This window comes from Eretmochelys imbricata, chromosome 9, assembly GCF_965152235.1.
Source record: "Eretmochelys imbricata isolate rEreImb1 chromosome 9, rEreImb1.hap1, whole genome shotgun sequence".
Classification (NCBI taxonomy): domain Eukaryota; kingdom Metazoa; phylum Chordata; order Testudines; family Cheloniidae; genus Eretmochelys; species Eretmochelys imbricata.
Window position 1 is genome coordinate 32,938,203 of NC_135580.1, and position 22,208 is coordinate 32,960,410.

The following is a 22,208-nucleotide window of genomic DNA, read 5'->3' on the forward strand; positions in this document are numbered from 1 at the left end:
AGTGACGCCCGCGGCCCGTGACAGCCCCGCCCTCAGGAGAGCTGGGCGGGGCTTCCATCCATGCCCAAACTCAACGCGCGTGGGCTAGTGGGGCCGTGGCGAGGGTGGGCGGGCGCTGGACGGGCTTGAACGAGGGAGACGAGTGGGAGTCCTGGGGGCAGGACGGGGTAGAGGGACTTCTAGTGGAAACTGTGGGGAAGTTTATGGTTTCCACTCCGAAGTAAACATCTGTAGTGGGTTGGGCTGGGTTTTGCCTTGAGTTGACCCCAAGGCTGCACGTTGAATAGGTGCCTTGTAAACAAACTAAAGTAATCCCATTACTTCCTTGGCGTGTCGCACCCTCCCCCACCACCTGTTGTGTCCAGCAATTGGTGCTCATAGATTTAGATTGTAATCGCTTCAGGGCAGGGACCATCTGGCTATGTGGGTACAGTGCCAGCTAAGCACAATGCGGTTGGGGCCTCTGGGCACTACTGCAATACAAAGAATAATAGGTGCAAAGAGCTTCTTCAGCCCTAGTGCTCCAACCACTTTGCAAAGACAGAATTTGTGGTTTTATTTAACCACCAATCTCACAGTGAAAACAGTCCCCAAAAATCTGGCATTAAGCCCTGCAAATGCTCAAGGCCATGTTTTGCATGACATTAGGACTTTCTTGGGGCTGGCTGGCTGCTTTTTGAAGGACAGTGCTTCTTTTTTACTATCTGCTGCAGCAGCCTAGGGCTATATCTACACTGGAATAAAATACCTGTGGCTGGCCAGGGTCATCTGACTTGGGCTCATGGCACTTGGACCGTGGAGCTAAAAATTGCTATGTAGACATTCAGACTTGTGCTGGAGCCCAGATGCTAGGACTCTCCCCTTTCATGGGGTCCCAGAACTGAGGAACCAGCTTGTGTCCAAATGTCTACACCGCAGTTTTATAGCCTGAATCAGGCCAGCTGAGGTTGTTTAATTGCGGTACACTATAAAGATGTACTAGATGGTGCTGCAGAATGCCACAACTAAAAAAGAACGAGTTCAGTTAACTGTGATGAGATGATAATCCCACAACTGACATTTTTGCTGCAAGTGAGAGGCCAGAAGAAAGCTGATACTGGGGCTGTGCCAGAAAAGCTGAAAAAACTGCCACCTGTGAACCAGGTTATATATCAAGTAATATTATTTTCTTCTCTACTACTGTCTAAAGATAAAGCAGAATTGTATTGGATGATACGCCATTAGGAAAAGAGGTGGGATGATGTAAGCAGAAGGTTTCAGAAGACTCCATGGCAGTTGGGCAGGATAGCAGTTGGATGCAAAGCTCTCTTTAAGGTTGGAATATTGAAAGAAAATTCAGTGGCAGTTGGAAATTACAGTTGTTAGGACTCTCTAAATGTAGAACAGCAGTTCTCAAACTGGGGGTTGGGACGCCAAAGTGGGTCACAAACCCTTTTTAATGGGGTCACAGGCGCAGGCGTTAGACTTCTTGGGGCCTGAGGTGGAAGCTGAAGCCTGAGCCCCACCGCCTAGAGCCAAAGCCTAAGGACTTCAGCCCTGAGCGGCAGGGCTCAGGTTACAGGCATCCTGTCTGGGGCTGAAGCCCTTGGGCTTCAGCTTTGGTCTCCCCACCCAGAGTGGTAGGGTACAGGTTTTGGCTTTGCTCCCTCTATCCCCTGCCCAGGGCTGCAGGGCTCAGGCAGGCTCAGGCTAAGGTCCCCCCATCCTGGGGTCATGTAGTAATTTTTATTGTCAGAAGAGGGTCGGGGTACAATGAAGTTTGAGATCCCCGATGTAGAATGTTTGACAGGGCAAGCTTCTATCAGTTTCTGTGGCAGTTATGAATGAACAAGAGTTGGAATTAGTTCTTTCTGGTAGATTTTTTTAAAACAAAAGCCCCATCGCATTCAGAAATTGCTGCATTGCATAGCCAAAGTTGTGAACATCAGTTCTACCTGAACTGGTGCTCAAAATGGTTTACATGGTAGAGTCAATGGGACTTAGGGTGACCAGATGTCCTGATTTTATTGGGACAGTCCCGATATTTGGGGCTTTTTTTAATACGGGCTCCTATTACCTCGCACCTCCATCCCGATTTTTCACATTTGGTATCTGGTCACCCTAATAGGACATAGCAGTTTGCAGCACCTATAAGAAAACATAAAATTGCTTCCTCCAAATCTCAGACTTTCTGTAATGCTGTCTGAAAACATTTTTTCCACCTACATTACAGTTTTATTTTTGGCAGCAGTTCAGGGCACCAGTTGCTATCAAACAACTTCAGCAACCTGTAAGAACAGATCTTTCATAGGCACCATTTCTACATTGTATTTTGGCAGAACAGAAGTGATATTGGTATTAAGATTACAAAGTAGTAAGAATAAGTAACCAGTGTTTTGTAAAACCGTGTTTTGTAACTGGTGATGGGAGTTTTATTTTGTTTCTTTCAGTTTCCAAGAGAACATTAACAGTGATAGAATCATAGAAATGTAAAGCGGGAAGAGACCTTAAGAGGTCATGCTGAGAGACTATGATTACTAGTTTCAGTTTTTGTTGCCTTGATGGACTTCGATGCACAGAGACAGATGATCTGAAGGTGGTAGAGATATGGATTCATGCAACATCACACCCTGATGCAAGGGAGCACTCTAATGGTGAATGTGTACCACAACAGGGAAATTTGACAACCTCCATTGGAAGCCTATTTCAATACTTAACTATCCTTATAGTTAAAAAATCTTTTCCTAACTAACCTAACTTTTCCTTAGCTAATCTAAATTGCCCTTGCAACAGATTAAGCCCATTTTTTCTTGTTCTACCATCAGTGGGCATGGAGAACAATTGATCACTCTTTATAACAACCCCTAAAATATTTAAAGAGTGTTACCAGGTTCCCCGCTCAGTCTTCTTTGCTGAAGACTAAATATGCCAAGCTTTTTAAACATTTTGTCATTGATCAGGTTGTCTAACCTCTTTATCATTTTTGTTGTTCTCCCCTGGACTCTTTCCAATTTGTTCACATCTTTCCTAAAATATAGCACACAGAACTGGACACAATACTTCAGCTGAGGTCTCACCAGTGCTGAGGAGAGTACCTCCTTTGCTTTATATACAAAACTCGTGGGCATACACCCCAAAATTACATTAACCCTTTTCTTAACTCCTTAAGTTAAGCATCTGATTTACCATTAACCATTTTAGTGAAGACTGATGCACAATAGCCATTGAAGCACATACACCTTGTTGTCATCTGTCATTATCTCTCCTCCCTGCTAAGTAGTGGGCCTACATTTTCTTTTGTCTTTCCTTTGCTCCTCATGTATTAAGAGACAATAAGAAGAGGTTCTATCATGTCCCTTGCTAGATGTAATTCATTTTGTACCATGGCCTTTCTAATTTTGTCCCTACATGCTTGTGCTATTCTTCTGTCTCATCCGTTTCTACTTTTTCTAGGATTCCTTTTTGATTTTTCAGGTAATTAAAGCACTCCTGATGAAGCAATAGTGGCCTTTCACTATTCTTCCGATTTTGGCTTTGCATATGGATGGTTTGCTGTTCTACCTTTAATATTGTCTCTGAGAAACTGCCACCTCTCCTGAACTCCTTTTTCCCTGAGATTTTCTTCCCAGAGGACCTTACCTACCAGTTCTTTGAGTTTGTTGAAGTCTCCTTTTTTGAAGTCCATTGTCCTTATGCTTCTCTCATTCCTTCCTTTTCTTACAATCACGAAATCTGTCATTTCTTGATCATGTTCACCCAAATTGCCTTCCACCTTCGGACTCACAAGCAACTCCTCCCTGTTAGAATCAAGTGTAAAATGGTTGTCCCCCAGGTTAAAAAGCCATATCTGAAGCCTGTACTTCCATACAGTGAACAGAAGAATTGACTTTGGAAAGATTCTAGCCCACAACATTTGAATGACTGACCCTTACTAAACCAAGCAGGGTATTTTTGCTTGTTAGACATCTAATATGTTCTCCATTGGGCCACACAGCCCACAAGGGAGAACCAAGAAAAAATAATTATTCAAATGTAGTTTCTTTTTCAAAAGAAAAATAGAATATTTATTTTTATACGAATGAGAATGTTCTAGGAAGTGCCACATGATTCTAGAGACCTGGAAGTAGGTTCCCATTTCCAGGTTTCAGACTTATTCACAATATGCAGGTGTCAACATGCAGTGGCCCGGTCTCTGGCCAACCTTAAATCAAGAGGATAGGTAACCTAATTGTCCTTGAAGAATGAGTCTAAATGGAGTTTCAGAAGTTATCTTTAGACAAGAGTGAAGGCTTTGCCAGCTAACTAGTAAAGCAGTTTGCATTTCTGTTCACTTTCAACTTGTCATTAATAACAAGTGATAAATTTTTTTGGGGTTGAATCTTCATTGCTCTTATTTCTGTTTTATCTACCTTTGTAGGGAAGGTTGGACTGGAATACACTTGGATTGTCCCAGAACACTTACAGTTACACCAGTGGTGCTTTATACTAGGAGGTTTCAGTTACACCTGCTAAATCATATGTTGCTTCATTTAGGGCTGAATTGTAAGCCACCTTGCACAGGCTATCCTCATCATGGGTAGCAGTGTAAGGGGGAGAACATCCTCCATTGCATGACTACCACCTCTCCCCAGGAAAACATAAATAATACCTGCAATTGGGAGCTGATCCTGCAAGGTGTGGAGTGCCCTCAACTTGATTTTTCTCTGAAATTGAAAGCACTTAGCACCTTGCAGGGCTGAGTTCTGAGTGACTGGGATCACTCAGATTCTTTGAATCAGTCTTCACAAGTGGAGTGGGCTATAGAGAGAAACAAACTCTTTCATTCAATCTATGTAGAAATGATGAAGCAGAGTTTTTATGATTAATTCATGTTCTCTACATATGTGGAATATATATAACACTGGCTTACCTGACTTCCTCCTTAACATCAGGCTTTCAAGAAAACGGCAGTAATCCTACACAAATATTTTTCTTGCAGAACAAACATTTTCCATAATATTTCAGCCATTGGCAAACTGGCAACCTGTTTATTAACTTCTTAAAGCTAACAATAAATTGAATCTGTCACCTCAATGACATGCAGAGTCTATGTAGGTTTACTTTGTAGCACTGGTGGGCCCATGCTAGACTGAAAATTTATTAAGATACCCCAATAGTTAGAATGAAAACTATCTGATGACAGTGAAAAAGGAACTTTGGAGTACTTCTCATTAATATTAGCTTCAGTTCCTTGCAATAGAGACACATTGCAGTTTGTGTGTGTTGACACTACACATCTCAGTTGCATCAGATCTGTTATGGAACAAATACACTTCAAGAAGATGGAAAGGAATAGTTAGAAATGTACTATTCATATCTATTTCCTTAGAGCCATATAGTCCCTTTTTTGAACAATGAGGCATGGAAATGTGCAAAAATATACAAGAAGTAGTCACAGTAATATGAATACCATTGGATCTGCAGGAAAGCTGTCTACCAAATCACAAGTGGTTTGACTTGAAGTCCCCTTGTAGAAAGCTAAAAGCCAACAATCCTGTTTTGAGGATGATTTGTAGCAATCTGACCTTTCATGTGTGATTGCAAATGGGGTACAGTGCTAAGTATACCAGAGAGATATGCAGTGATCGCTTCCAAGCTCATTGTTGGAGATAAGGATTACATCTAATTGCAGATGCTTGGACTCCACTAGCAATTTGTTATGAAGTAAAGAACTGTGGGATATTTGTTGATAGTAAGTTACTGTTGCTCAAGTGCTAATTCTCCTTCTCCCCCCAGTTATTTTGCTGGCATTGTACTTCTCACTGAGGCTTGGTCTAGACTTAGAACTTATACCAGCATAGCTACAGTATTTCAGTCAGGGATATGAAAAATCCACACCCCAGCAATGCCAACTTGCATTGTAGACACATCTATGCTGACAGAAAAGTGCTTCTGTTGGCATAAATAATGCTGTTTGAGGTGGTGGTTTTCCTACACTGGCAGAAAAACTCCTTCTGTTGGTGTATGCTGCATCTATTCTAGGGATGCCGGCTTAACTATGCTGATACTCTTGGGGGAATTCTGCACCAAAAAATTAAAAATTCTGTACACAATATTTTAAAATTCTGCCTACTTTGTCAAAATAACACAATATAATCATGCCAGTTTCAATTATTTGGTAATTTATTTAAAATACCTGTTAGTAAATATGTCTGTAACAAAGAAAAAAGATTCAGGAAATGTTTTTTGACAAATAGATTCCTAGGCATATTAATACAGAACTTTGAGTAATAATTCATTTAAGCTACAATAGAGAAATGTATTTCCTGTACCTCTCAGCAGCAGTGCAAAGGTGTGGGGGAATCAGGGGTAACAGAGAAGCTGAGGGAGAGGGAAGTAACTGCTGGGAAGGAGCCTGCAAGTGAACCTGCAGGGTTGCTCGGTGTGGGTGGGGGAACTTTTTTTTGGGGGGGAGGGGCATTGTTAGGAAGTTGGGGAGCCTCCCCCATGCAGACCCTGGCTGACCCCTTGCCTCTCCCATTTAGTCAGTCACATCTTCCCAGTCCGTGTGTCCTTGCATCCCCACTCCCAATTCAGACAGGCATATCTGCACATGTGGCCCTGCCTCCCATTCCCTTCTGTCCCCATGTGACCCTGCCCCCACACTCAGCCAGGCAAAGCTGCCCATCTCCATGTATCCCTGCACCCCCATTCAGCCACCACCACTCCCCCTGTCCCTATGTGGCCCTGCATCCCCACTCCCATTGAGCCCCTGGCTCAATGTTATCACCCTAGATGCTTTTGTGCCTCCACCCCAGTCTGTCCCCCCTCATTTGCCCTTCTGAACTCCAGTCAGTGTGACCACCCCCAGCAGCCTTGTGTGCCCCACTCTGTCCAGTTCTCTATATCTTGTGCCTCCTCACCTGGCTCCGCAGACAGGGCACTGTGAGGAAGGCTGCCTCTGCCACCTCCCTCTCCATGCTGGCTGCTCCAGCCCATGAGCCAGCTGCCTTCTCTTCTGGCACCACATCAGGCCCTACTGGGAAAAAGGTGTAATTGCAGCTTCCCTTCATCTCCCATCAGAATCAATTATTCTACAGGGAAAAAATAAATGTATGGGGACATTAATTCTGCATTTGTGCAGTGGTGCAGAATTCTCCCAGGATTAATGCTGACATAGGCTCTGTAGCATAGACACAGCCTCAGGCTTTTCACCAGTTCCAAACACTACACCCTGTAGATCTTCTGTGTGTTATACCAGAGTAGGAGGTTTTAGCTACTTCTTCAGTTTTTGAGGCAAGTTGTGGAGTAAATTGCTCCAATTTCTTGCACACAGTGGTACAGAACCCCCTGGACTATGACAGAGATGCAACAAGTATATGGAGTTTTCTAGGATTTTTGCTATTATTTTTTATGAGATTGAAAACAATATAAAACAGGCAGAAAATGGCTGAACATTAGCTACTCTCAGAGTAATGATTCAGCCAATTGCATATGAAGTGAATCTGAGGTGAATTACTGTAAACCAGGGGTTCTCAAACTTCTTTGCACAACAACCCCCTTCTGACAACAAAAATTGCTACACAATCCCAGAGCAGGGACTGAAGCCTGAGCCTGGCCACCCAAGGCAGGGGGGCCAGGGCCAAAGCCAGAGCTTCAGCCCCAGGTCGGGGGGCGGGCTGTAACCTGAGCTTCCCCCACACACACACTCAGGGCTGATGCCCTTGGGCTTTGGTCCCGGGCAGTGGGGCTCGGGCTTTGGCCCTGGGCCCCAGCAAGGCTAATACTAGCCCTTGGCGACGCCGTTAAAATGGGATCATGACCCACTTTGGGGTCCCAACCCACAGTTTGAGAACCACTACTGTAAACAGTTCTTCGTTAACTCAAGGCCTAACTCAGCAGTCAACAAAGTGGTGCAGCTTAACTCCACCACATTCTCTTGCCATTGCACCAAGATGTGGACTCCAGTATGAAGTCATTTTAGGCCTTGCTTATAATTGGGATTAACCCTGATTCAGAATTCATCCAGTAACTGGCATATCTGCACCAATGCAAACTCCAAGGGTAAACAAGGAAATCTTCAATTTGCACCAACTGAGCTTCTTCCTGCTTTAAACCAGAGTAAGATCAACTGTATATGTCTACACTGGAGTTTTACACTAGTGCAACTACACTGGTTGCTGGCCTCCAGTGGGTGAATTGGGGCTAATCCCAAGCACAGTCAAGTCCTTTCACTAAGGGCTTGTCTATGCAGTGAGGTAATATGCACTACGGGGGTGTGACTTCTAAAGCACACTAACGTGTTGTGTATTAATTGGTCCCTGTAGACCCTGCTGGTGCACACTAGATGTTCCCAAATGTGCTTTAACATAGTGCTGTTTCAAACACTTCTGAGCTGATATGCAGCAACCTGACCTTGTGTGATTTCAAATGGAACAAATGATTGAGCAGAGTTACAGGAGAATATGTAATGGTGGCAATATTGAAGTAGCTGGAAGAAGACTGTGACACTTTTGTGACTAAGTTTGTACACTCCCTTTCTATATGTTTCAGTGAAATGGATGTTTGCTAGATCCTTATCGTATTTTTCACAGGTGACAGCAATTCGTTCCAGGGGTGATAATTTGTTTTAATTTTTGCACATCTGCTAACCGAGGTTGACTAGCATATTTTATGCCTGAATCAGTCAGCTAGTAGAATGACCATAAACTTTTTGGTATTAGCAATATGAAATGGGGAAGGAAGAATATTTAATTGTATGCTCCGTATACTTCTAAACTTCCTTGTTTTGGTTAGACATCTGTTTTCAGTGCTGTGCCACAAATGACCTGAATCACTGCTTTTTTATTACTGTAAGTTAATTTATTTTTTATGCATGTTGCAGACTAGTGGCACACAGCTGGAGGGAAAAATATTTTAATTTGCATTTTTCCTTATGCTGTATATATTTGCACATTTCTGTATACAAATTAGATATTTTGCATTCTGGACTGTGTGTCCTTGCCCCAGTCCCAAAATAATTGAAAAGTACAGTGTGGAAAACTCATATTCATACTACGTATGCATGATTAGAATTTAGATTAAAATTACATTTTTAATTTGATATTTTAGCACAACTTATTAAAACAGAGAAATGTATCTTTTTAAAGCATATGAAAAATTAAAAGCATATGAAAACCAGTCCTATCAGGTACTAAGTAGTCAACTTTTATTCACTTGAGCATTTATATAAACACATTTCATATTCAAATGTCTGATCCCATGAAATGTTGAGCACTTCCTCTGAGTTGCTGCGTGCTCTCACCTCGTTGTCTCAGCCCCTCAATAGAAGCATTTGCTGTCTCATAGGGATGGGCCTTAAGGATGAAGTGTTTATAGACTTTCTTCTCTTGGACAAAAAATGGAATTGTGAGCTTTGCTACTGCAGGGAGAAATTGTATGAACGGTCTAATTGTATGAACAGCAGCTACTAATGTTAGAGATTTAAAAGCAGCAGTTCTGGATAACTTGCATCCATAAATTTTAAAAGATTTGGTTGAGGAACTCAGTGGACCATTAATGTTCATTTTCAATAAGTCTTGGAATACTGGCCAAGTTCCAGAAGATTGAAAGAAAGCTAATGTTGTGCCAATATTTAGAAAGGGTAAACAGGATGACCTGGGTAATTATAGGTGTGTCAGTCTGACATCGATCGTGGGCAAGATAAAGAAGCAGGTGATACAGGACTCTATTAATAAAGAATTAAAGGAGGGTAATGTAACTAATGCCAATCAACATGGGTTAATGGAAAATAGATTCTGTCAAACAAATTGGATATTTTTATGAGATTACAGTGATAGTGTTGATGAAAGTAATAGTGTTGATGCAATATACTTATCCTTCGGTAAGGTGTTTGACTTGATACTGATTAAAAACTAGAATATAAACTTAATATGGCACACATTAAATGGATTAAAAACTGGCTATTTTATAGGTCTCACTGTAAATGGAGAACCATCTTTGAACAGGGTCTATTTCTAGTGGTGTCCTGCTTGAAGCGGGTCTTGGCCCTACACTATTTAACATTTTTATTAATGACCTGGAAGAAAACATAAAATCATCACTGATAAGTTTGCAGATGTCACAAAAATTGGAGGATTTTTTCTGGATCACATGGTAAGCTAAGTACAAGCAAACAATATGTGTGTTTTAATATAGAAAAATGTAAATACATACATCTAGGAACAAAGAATGTAGGATGCGGGACTTTATCCTGGGAAGCAGTGTGTCTGAAAAAGATTTGCAGGTTATGTGAGCATGGACCTCCTGATGCCAACTGGCAGCGGGGCATACGGGGATGCATAAGGGTACAGGAATCTCCTGGGTCTGATATTTACATTTTCATTCACCAAATGGGGACCTGTGATGTCTCAGACAAAAGCCTGTATCATACGGGTGGTCATCAATATAATTCAAAACACATGTATGGATGTTGTGTAAAGAGTCATGTATATAAAATGAAAATTATGTTCTTAAGGGCCGTGTCTAGGGACTGGTCACCAACAAATGTGAAAAACAGGTTTACTTTCAGGCAAGAAACGTTTGTCTGTTTATATGTAAATTAAGTATTGTATGGTTCATAATGGGCCTCCACTCACCAGTCTAATCCGAATGCTAATAAAGGGTTGTGAAATCTTCAAATAGAAGAAAGTAACAGGAAGAAGTAAACTAGGGAAGGGGTGGAGGGAAATCCTATTCTGAGGTGCATATCAAAAGGTCTGTGCTAGTATATTTAGGGTTGCAGAAAGACATCCTAGCATCCTTCACCTACAAAGTAAACAGACAGCGAGTTTGCTTCATGAAAAAGGGATATCAACCAGGGTGTGCTGAAAAGGCTGAAGAGAACTCTGGGTGAGATATGCTTCTTTAGACAGGAGGATAACTTGTTAGTTAAGTTTTGTCTCTAGAAAGTGTGTTATGATTTTGTTTTAAATTAACAATTTATTTTCTAATATTCTTAATATCACTTGAATCTCTGGTCTTTGATAATAAACTTATTTCTGTTTTCACCATAAATATATCTAAGTGCTGCGTGTTCTTTTAGGAACAGCAGGCCTAGTAATTCTGCGAATGTTCAGAGTTGCACACTACAGGGAACACTCAAAGGATTTGTGTGGTGCAGTGTGGCTATTGCTAACCTGTACTGAGAGTGAGTCTGCAGAGGCTTAGAAGCTAGTGCTTGTGTTGCCAGAATCTGGTAGTTTCAGGGAGCTGATCCACAGCAGGCACAGACAAGACTTCCTCACATTAAGGGCAGGTGGTAGGGAAGTACCTCACAATCCTGGGTACTCCTGGGAAGCATCACAGGGGGTGTGGTACATTATCAGCTGAACATGAGCTCCCAGTGCAATTCTGTGGCCAAAAAGGCCAATGCAATCCTTCAATGTATAAACAGGGTAATCTTGAGTAGGAGTAGAGAGGTTATTTTACCTTTGCATTTGGCAATGGTGATGACCACTGCTGCAATACTGTGTCCAGTTCTGGTGTTCACAAATCAAGAAGGATGTTGATAAAATGGAGAGGGTTCACAGAAGAGCCACAAGAATGATTAAAATATTCGAAAACATGCCTTTTAGTAATAGACTCAAGGAGCTCAATCTAATTAGCTTGACAAAGAGAAGGTTAAAACGTGACTTAATTACAATCTATACATATCTGCATGAGGAACAAATATTTAATAATGGACCCTACAATGTAACAGAGAAAGGTACAACATGAACCAATGGTTGTAAATTGAAGCTAGACAAATTCAGATTGGAAATAAGGCATATATTTTAAACAATGAGAGTAATTAACCATTAGAACAATTTACCATGTGTTGTGGTAGATTCTCCATCAACAATTTTTAAATTAAGACTGGAAGTGTTTCTAAAATAAATGGTGTAGGATTTATTTTGGGGAAGTCCTATAGCCTGTGTTATGCACGAGGTCAGACTAGATGATCAGAACGATCCCTTCTGAAATTGGAATCTATGAGCAAAAGACTGCAAGCCAGACACTCCTTTGGTCTTCAGGATAACCCTGAGTGAAATCCTGGCTCCACTGAAGACAATGCGAGTTTTGCTACTGACTTAAGTGGGACCAGGACTTCACCCCCGGTCTTTTCCATGTCCTATAAAATGTCCTTATCTTAAAAGAACTTTTCAAATGTTTATTAATAAATAACTATTAAACCTACATTTAGAGAACACTAAGGTTGCATGCACATGCACACAAAAGCTAGGAAATAACCATGAAAGGTTTGCACAACCTTAAAACTGTACATCTGTGCATATGTATTATAGTGTACATCTATGCATATGCATTATATATAGTCTTTAATTACACGAGCGATCATATGCTGTTTCTCCTATAATATAATATTAGTTCATGTTGGTAGAAAAGTTAAAAGCTAATTCAGCAATTAATTGGTTCTTTTATTCCAATTCCTAGTGGGCCAATATCCATATCACAGAAGCTATCATGCCAATTGGCCTGGTACTGAATGAGGATGGAGACTGAATTACCTTTTTAATTTTTGGCGGTGGACCCTATAGAACAGTTTTGATGATGTTGTAGGGAAGCTTGCAGTACTGCTGCCCAGCTTGTTTTCTTTGCATAAACTAAGCATTTCTGTATTCAAGGCTGTCTACCTTTTACGAAACATCAAATTAAATTAACTTTAGAAAATGTTTTTCAAAATGGTATTATTTTGAGTTTATAAATATGGTAGCTACTGTGTTGTCATCCCTTCATACTTAATACAAATTTTATATTGAAATAAAAAATACTAAATATAGCAGATGAGTAAAATAGGAGATACAAATCTGTTGACAATGTAAATTATAAAAATAAGTCAATATTGAAATCATTTTAAAAAATGGAGAGACTTATAAAAATAGGAACAGGTTATTTTAATCAAACACAACCAGAATTATAATCACTCTTTCTAAAAATAAAATAGACTTTTCCCCCAACCCTTAATATCTGCATTTAATAGTATTTTCTAAACAAAAATTCAAATGCAATTATGTAACAAATTACATTATTTTACAGTGTACAATATTTCCATCTTTTACACTTATTTTAATTCCAGTTTGGTCATTAGTACTTGACTCATTACTTTAACATGTTACTTGCGATAAAAGTCCTACAATTAACTATAAACATGACATGGCCATTTTAAAAATTCCTTTGCTATAAACTGTAGAGATATACAGAATTATAAAGTCATTGTGTTTTTATCAAAATATGCAACCACCAAGCCTAACACAAGCTATCAATATTTTTCTTATGAACCATACAGTTATATAAACTATTTGTAAAATTATCTTTTGTGTATAAATATTCTACCTGATTTGCTTTGGTCTAGAACGATCAGCATATAAATCAACTTAGAAAATATCCCCATGTATTTCATTACATTTATATTGTATTTATTTCATAATCCCAGTTGTCTGGACCTAAAGCTGCTATGAAACCAAACCTCTCATTGATTCATATAATTCATCCCTGGCAGAATAAATAAGTGGACGATACTATTATTTCATTGATTACTGCACTATCAGTTCAAGTGTAGTTTTATCATACCCAAGATATCACTTCTTTTATAATGTATAATAAAAAACCAAATAAGTAAACAAATTGTGTATCATATTTTTATGTAGAATGAAGCTGAGGTTCACCAATCTGTGTCCTGCCCTTTATTTTATAATACTGTATACAGATGAAAATACATGAATAGATAATACAGATGCAGTATTATGGATACTTATCAGATCAGCCCTATGGTATAAAATGTAGATTACAGTCATCTACCTTCCTTGACCATTTTTAAAAAGTATTTTCTCCATCTTCTTCAAAATTAGATCCTTTGTTCCAAAACAATATTCACTGTAAAACTCTGGTCTTACTGGATGTCTCTTTTGAGCTGACCTCTGCCAGCCTTGGTAACACAGGACCTTATAGAGCTCTAAGGGTCACCAAATGAATATTCCTGTCTTCTGGCTGTTGGAGGATGACTATGGCTGAGGAGCCATCATCTAGCAATCTAGGGTCATCAACTGACAGTCTCTCCATTACCAGCCATCCCCACAGGACATTGGACACTACACAACAGCCTGACTGGGGGAATAGGATGGAATTTCCCAGTTGGAGAACAAGGGCAAAAAGGGACAATTGTATTTAAGCGGGGTGGGAGGCCTTCCATTGCCACAAGCCAGAAGATGAGACTGGAGCAAGAGAGAAGGCAGGAGTGTCTGCCTCACCTGAAACAATGCTCAGATCTCAGGCTCACAGAAGGGGTTAGATAATGCTAAAAGAAGGGCATCTCAAGGCTGTTCGTTATTTTGCAGACTGCTGTAACTCTTTAGTGCTTTCTTAAGTGACTGTGATTAAGAAATGTCTTTGCTCAGCCTGTATTTTTTGCTTGCCTGCCGTTTTGTAGGAGCTCAAAGCTCCCACACTGAGAGGACACATATAAGCCACTGGGGGGTTGGGAGTGCTGAGGCACTGGCTTCAGGGTTCAAGGCAGGTCAGGCTGCAGTATCCCACATCCCAAGGAAGAATGGCAGACATGGGGGTCTGTAGTTAGGAGTGCACCTTAGGGCTTGTCTACACAAACAATTAGTTCACAGCAAGCTGGGGTGTGAATCTACTCTGCACTAGCCTGCCATAGATTAACTGTCTATGTGGACTCTGCTGACACATTTTAACAATTCATTGATGCAGTCTGATGTGCATCAGCAGTGTCCACATGGACAGTTAATCTGAGGCAGGCTAGTTCGAGGTATTTTTGCTGAGGCATTGGTGGAAGAGATCATGCTTTATTGGATCTTTAGTGTCTCTGAGCTGATTTTTCTGTTTGCATCATTTTGGAGATAAATCCAACTGGAAATTATAGAGGAATCTTTCTGTTAGCAACTGCAGGAAAGGTCCTTGCAAGACTTTTCCTGAACTGTCTTCTTACTCTTGCCAAAGATATTCTTCCTGAATCTTAGTGTGGGTTTAGACCATCTAGAGGCACTAATGACATGATCGTCACTGCTCGCCAGCTGCAGGAAAAATTTAGAGAACACCACAGACCACTATACATAGCATTCACTGACCTGACAGAAGCCTTTGACTTCATTAACAGGGAAGCATTGTGGAAAATTTGTCTGATGTATGGTTGTCCACTGAAATTTGTCACTGTTCTTCATCTCTTTCATGATGACATACAAGCAGTTATCCTCCATAATGGGTCTACTATGGCTCCTTATAAGGTTAAGACAGGTGTCAATCAGGGCTGTGTCATTACCCCCACGCGCTTCTCCATCTTCCTTGCTGCAATGCTTTATTTGATCACGGATAAGATCCTGGTAGGAGTGCAGCTAATTTACCAAATGGATTGCAAGCTGTTCAACCTTAGCTCCTTCCAATCCAGAATGAAAACATCGCCGACTTCAGTCACCAAGCTTCAGTATGCTAACGACACTGTAGTATGTGTTCACTCAGAAATAGATCCTCAGGTGATCATCTTCATCTTTGCTGAAGCATATCAGAAAATGGGACTGACACTTAACATCCAGAAGACAACATTCCTCCATTAGCAAGCTCCTGGAGCACAATTCCCAGCACCGGCAATACAGATCCACGATAACCCACTAGAGAATGTTGCGCACTTCCCATATCTTGGAAGCCACCTTTCACAGACAGCTGATATTGATGAAGAAATCCAATACAGTCTCAAATGTGCAAGCTGAACTTTTGGTCATCTGAGAGAGAGGGTGTATCAAGATTGCAACATCAGAACCAAAACCAAACTCATGGTCTATAAAGCTGTTGTGATCTCCACCCTACTATATGGCGCTGAAACGTAGACAACATACAGGAGACATTGTAAGGCACGGGAGAGGTATCAACGCTGTATGCATAAGATTCTCCAAATCAAATGGGATAACAGACACACTAATATGAGTGTCCTGTCACAAGCCAATATTACGAGCATCAAGGCGATGGTTATTTATCATCAACTTCGCTGGGCAAGCTATGTTGTCTGGATGCCTGATTCCAGACTGCCAAAAACAAGTTTTCTACTCTCAGTTCAACCAACGCAAATGCGCCAGGAGGGCAGAATAAATGCTACAGGGACATCCTCAAGGCTAATATGAGGAAATGCAATATTGACATTAACTCGTGAGAGCACATAATCCAGGACTGACAACGGAGAAACTGCTTGAGGCAGAGAACTCAGCACTTCAAGAATCAGATGCAACTACATGTAACAGAAAAATGGAAGCGACAGAACGACTGTGCTATGGCCCAAACCAATATCCCAGGTTCACCCACCCTGCTTGAAAACACGTCTGCAATGTGGCAGAGTCTGCAGCTCCAGAATAGGCCTTACAAGCCATCAGAAGCCCCACAGATAATTTGAAATCGACAATCCATGAAAGACAATCATCCTCAACTTCAAGATATTCATGCTGATGAGTGCAGGGTAGATTCACAGCCCAACTTGCCACAAACTAAACATTCCTGGAGACAAAAACTCAGAGACCCAGAGCTAGGGACACTGACCCAACTCTAACCAGACCTAGGGGATTAGAAGCATGTGGGATCCAGCAGTTGTGTTCACCACAAAAGACTGGTGTCTGTCCAGAAAAGAACACCGAGCCAGGTTGTGAGCATGCAGCCTCAGAGACTAATCCTTAATCAGAGAGGAGTTGTACTACCTTCTAACAGTCTCAGAATACCGGCTCCTTTCTTACTCAAACAGAATCTGCATCTTTACCAAGACTGATCAGCATATATATAAAAATCAGGCTCATAGCATAAAGTTTGGTGGGGGTTACCTTTCCCTGGATGAACATTGTTCATCTAGGGAAGAACCGTAAAGATGCTGCAACCCAAAGCATATGATTAGCTCTCTATTTATTGTCAGACAGCAAATTGGGCCAGCATGTGGCCCAAAGGTTAATACACCACACACTAAGAAACAGCAACTTGATTATGGGCATGGGCATGGGCCAGGGCAAGCCCCCACTAAATTAAAAAGACTGCCAGGGCAGGAGGCCACTCCTCCTCCACAGTAGACTGGCCTATGCCCCAGTTCCACAGGGGACTGTCTCAAATGTGTGTATGGATGAAAGTGTATAGAGGCAATGACACAGCCCTGATGGACGTATGAATGAAAGAAACTAAATATTCCCTACCCTACCACTCAAAAAAGCAAAGCAAAAGGGTAATTTTTTATTTGTTGGTTTTAGCCCACTCATTTGAAGCCCAAGAGCTAGTCCAACTCCTGCTCATGGCATGTGTGGAATTATTCCAGCTGGAGGACTCTCATGGACTAAGCATCCTGCAACAAGAAGCAAGATGGTTCAAAAAATTCAAGAGTTGCAGAGCCACTGGAAGGTGGGGAATGTATTTACACAAGGTCTTTACACTGGACAGTTCCACAACTCCTTGATCATGAAGCTGGAGTGTGTTTCATTTGGCTTCTACAACAATAAATCTGGACTTGCCCCTGGATTAGTTGGCCTGCCATACAGTTGATAGCTGGACCTTCCAGGACTAATGCAGCTTGGAAGACTTAATATTTAAGATGAACATTTATTGAATACCACAGCGGTATCATGAATCAGGGTTTCCAATCCTCACTGACACTCAGATACCCACTGCTTATCAATGTAATTGTAAAATTGACTATAGATAAGGTAAAATGTAATATTCATACAACAGTATAAACCAAGGTTTGAGATAGAGAAAAGTTTTCCAGAATTGAACTATACTTCATACTCACATTCAATAAACATTTTCCATCTTTACTGGATTATTTTAAAATACATTAGGCCATGGTCTTTTAAATTTTGTTTTTCATTTATAAACACAATACCATGAAAGTCTGAGTATAACTGCATCACATCATCTTCTGTAGCACAAACTCTTCATAGTGAATGTATTCTGAACCTATATATCTGGCCGTTATGTCATCCAGAGTGATTCAGAATTAAATACAGTATTGTACATTTAAGACAGTTCAGTGGCTAGTTACTTGTAACTCCTATCAAAACGGTTTTGATTGGACCTACTGTTTTCTTCAGTGTATGTATTACAACCGTTTACTGTTGCAGAACTATTTTGGATCAGGCTTTTATTCTCCCTCATGCTATGTTTACACTATTGCAAATAGCTTTTCTGTTGCAGTGTATTTTTTGCATATACTGTACTAATATATGAAAGTTATTTGGATGAAGAAATGTCATCTTCATTTTTTGAACCTGCCCAAATCTGGAGTTTCCTTTGCATTCCACACTTCTATATATTTTTCTCCATATATTTGTCAGTGCTCTTTTCTTGTTTTTGACAACTGTCACTCAAAGTATAATTTTTGGAGTCATACTCTGTATACTATTCACTTCATTCCCATCTGAGTCAATGAAATCTTGACTTTCCAAAGGTTTAGAGCTTTCATTACACAAATACTCTTTTCTATCCTGTTGACTTGGGCTTTTGAATAGATGTTTCTTCTGGTGCATTCCAAGAGCAGCTGCTGTCTTGCAAATTTTGGGGCACTGAAGACAAGCATATCCTTTTCCATTGTGTTCATGTACATGTCTTTGCTCATGATTTCTTTTGGTAGAAAGATATAAAAAACTCTGTAAGCAGAATTGACAATGGTAGCGTTTTTCTCCAGTATGTATTCTTTCATGTATTTTGAGAGTTTCATTTAAAGTGAATGCCTTACTACAATATTGACAGACAAAATCCTTGACACCCAAGTGAATGCGTTCATGTTTCTGTAGGTTTCCTGGAACTGAAAAACACTTACCACAGGTTTTACAAGTATACGGCTTTTCCCCAGTATGACATCTCATATGCATTTTTAGTGTGGATGGGCTCTGGAACTGCTTTTGGCATAATTCACAAATATAAGGCTTTGAAGTAGGTACATGCCAATGTATAGGTTCTTGGATTTCTTCAGTGGAAGATTTCTCTATCTCACAGAGCTCACAATGAAGATTAGGCATTTCCGTGTTTCCTTCTTTATTAATGCCCTTTTCTTCAGGAATGTTTCTAAGTGCATACTCTCTATTGCACGTATTTTGACTTTCACTACTGGAGTTCTTGTTCCCATGATTCTTCCTCCATTTGACTTTTCTCATTTTTCTTAGCTGTTTAGATTTCTTTTTTGGTTTGTAATTATAATAAGGTCTCCAGGGTTTGTCATTGGAATCCTGATCACTTACATCATCGCACATTTCAGTCAGTTCCATACATTCTGATCTGCAAAGCCTAGCTGGGCTTCTTTCTTTTCTCTCTGTTTCAGTCTCCTGAGGCTGATTGTCCTGTTCAGAGTCACATTTAGACCTTCTTTCTCTTTTATAAAACAGTTTGGATCCTAAAATATGTCTTTTTACGATAGCCTCATTCCCAATTTTTACTGTTATTTGACAAAGAGGAGCAACGTTACTATCAGTAGATGTTCCAGGTAAGGCAGGCTTTGCAATGTAGGTTTCAGTTTTACTTGATTCTTGGAAAGTATCTGTAGCCTTGTTAGATGAACCTCCAGATCCTGTAATATTCTGTAACTCCTCGAGTGTTTCTCCTCTATTGTACAGAAGTGTTTTCTTTTTTTCTTTAATAGTTTTTGCTTTAGTAATACCTTTGCCATAATTATCTGACCCATGTTTACAGTCATCTTTTATGGACTGACTGGCTGTATTATTGGAGGATATTGTCTTACTGCTTCCCACAGAAGTGACTGCATTACTGTGCATTATTACTGATGAAACTCTACTACTGTGCATTATAACCGAAGGTGCTGAGCTGCTATAGTTAATAACAGAGGCTGAATTTTCACTCACATTACTGAAAGGCAGAATGGAGGAATCACATTCCTGTGAACCAGAACTAAGTTCATTTGCAGCTGTGGGCACTGATTTTTCTGCAGTAAAAAAGTCACTTTGTAGGTTAGAATTTAACATTCCTACTGCCCAAGGTGAAACATTCTGAATATTCATAGACAATGTTGCATCATTGCATGAAGATGTATTCAAGGAAATAGTGGTATTGTTTGTTAATATATTATTTTGAAAATTCAGCGAAGGTAGTTCAGAGTTGAGAGAATTCTGAATAATGCAGGTACTAGAAGTTGCTTCATTAACTTGGTTGTTTGCTTGTACATTTTCATACGAAGAATTCTGGTAGGACTTATAAGGTAGCCTTCTGCATTTCATAGGTAAAAGCCTATAAAGTTTGTAAGGATACATGCTAGGCTTTAAGCCTCCATTAGCTGTTTTTTTATTTACTGCAAGTCGATGGTCAATTGCATGGAAAGATTTCTGATGATTTTTTAGTATATAATAGGTCATGAAAGTCTCAAGGCAGAAAATGCACTGATAACGCCTTTCTCCTGTGTGCCAGATTTCATGTCTGGTACGATATTCAGCTAATGCAAATACTTTGTTGCAGTAATGGCAAGGATAAGTTCTTCTCCATGAATGCACATTTGCATGTCTTCGAAGGCTGGACAATGTTACATAGCTACGTTTGCAAACAATGCATGTATATAATATCTGCCCATCAACAACTTTAACCAAATGATCTGTTTCTGGCAAGGTGCAGTTTGCACTGGAGTAATCAGTAATATTGTTTTCAGACATCAGAGGCTCTGTGCTTCCATGTGAGCTTCCATTTCTTTCATCAGTAGTAGTATAGTTATCTAAAAATTTTTGTTCATTTCCACTCTGAACAGATATGCTGCCTGAACTCCTGCAGACTTGTTCATGATTCTCCAGTCTGTTAAGATTTGCAAATTGTTTGCTGCAGTATTTGCATATTAAAGGTTCCCGATGATTTGTGTGAAGCTGAAGATGAGTACTGAGTAAAGCTCTGTCATCAAATAATCTGGTACAACAGTTACATCTGTAAACAGGTGGAATAACTGTTCCTATGGATCCAGGGATGTTAGCAGATTTATTTTCCTCTTCTGTGGAAAAAAGTAAGTCTCCTGCCTTATCATGAGGAAGAGGAATAATCGCTTGATCTGTAACTGCTCCTTGTTGAACCTCTTTATTGGTTACTTTGGGGGCTGATATTTTTGCTATAGCCAGACCAGTACACTGGGGTTTAAAGGCCATCTTTGGTGTACCACATGCTTGTTTTATTGGTTGAAGTAGCGATGTTGTCTGGAGAGTTCCATAATTGTCTTCACTCATTTTATTCCGGGGGCTGCTGTCATGTTCTAAAAAAGGAGTTCCTTGAAAAGCATCACCTCCAGAAGAAACTGCATAGGAGTGTTCAGCTAACGTACTGGCTGGCTCAGCATCTTTTCCAACAACATCCCTATCAAGGCCAACATTGGTTACTTTACTGGTCTCAGATACCTTTTTAAAACTCGCTCTCAAGTCAAGTGGAGAAAACAAATTGTTATTATTTTCATTTTCAAAAATTGAAAATGCATTTGTGATTCTTGGCCCGTTTGTGATAGCTGAATCTTCATGTCTTTTTTCATTTTTTTCTTCTTTGACCACCCCTTTTTCAGTAATACAAAATGCAAATGGACAAGGGGAATTTGAAAAATTAATGTCTGTAAGATCTTCCAGAAATGATATTCCCAGTTTTTTCCCTGCAGCTGCAAGGTCTGTTACAGTCTCCTGTCTCTTAACAACTACTGTGGAACTGTAGATATAATTAAGTATTTCAGTAAACACTTCAGCCTTAAGATCATCTAACTCCAGGACATGTCCGGAAATACAGATCGTATGACTCCAAAAAATATTTTTGAAATAAAGGCTTGAAGCTGCTAGGACATTACTGTGGGCTTTAAATTTGGTATCTTCCACAATTATAGTGACATCACATAAAATACCCCGGATGCGCTGTTCATTTAAAATGGAGAGTACCGTGTCACTATGAAAGTCATCCTTGAGATCCTTTGAATGGGACATGACTGTCATCTACAAAAAAAAAAAAAAGTTAATAGTTAAATTTGCTTTTAAAAGCTATTACAAAAAAAATCAGCTCTGTAACTGGGGATATTTTTCAGGTTTGTTTTGTTTTTAATTCAGGTTAAAAGGGAGGGTGAAGTCATGCAATAGCATTTTCAGGTAAAAAACTTGAGTTTGATCCTGCAAACAATACTGATGATAATAGGGTGAGTTGTCAGGGAAGTAACTACAATTCCTACTAGTAAATGTTTGTAGGGTGAGGCCCTGCATTTCAGAATTAATTTTAAAGGGTCCCCT

General features: G+C 40.1%; 1 protein-coding gene across 1 annotated transcript; it reads right to left on the reverse strand.

Moving 5' to 3' along the window:
- Positions 1 to 18,021: 18,021 nt before the first annotated feature.
- Positions 18,022 to 21,920, reverse strand: ZBTB38 (zinc finger and BTB domain containing 38). The gene has a single exon (XM_077826716.1). The coding sequence runs from the start codon at positions 21,918 to 21,920 to the stop codon at positions 18,336 to 18,338; it is 3,585 nt and encodes a 1,194-aa protein (XP_077682842.1). The 3' UTR covers positions 18,022 to 18,335.
- Between the last annotated feature and the right edge of the window lie 288 nt (positions 21,921 to 22,208).

Excerpts from the sequence above, each read along its gene's own strand:
- ZBTB38 (XM_077826716.1), bottom strand. The coding sequence starts at position 21,920 with ATGACAGTCATGTCCCATTCAAAGGATCTCAAGGATGACTTTCATAGT.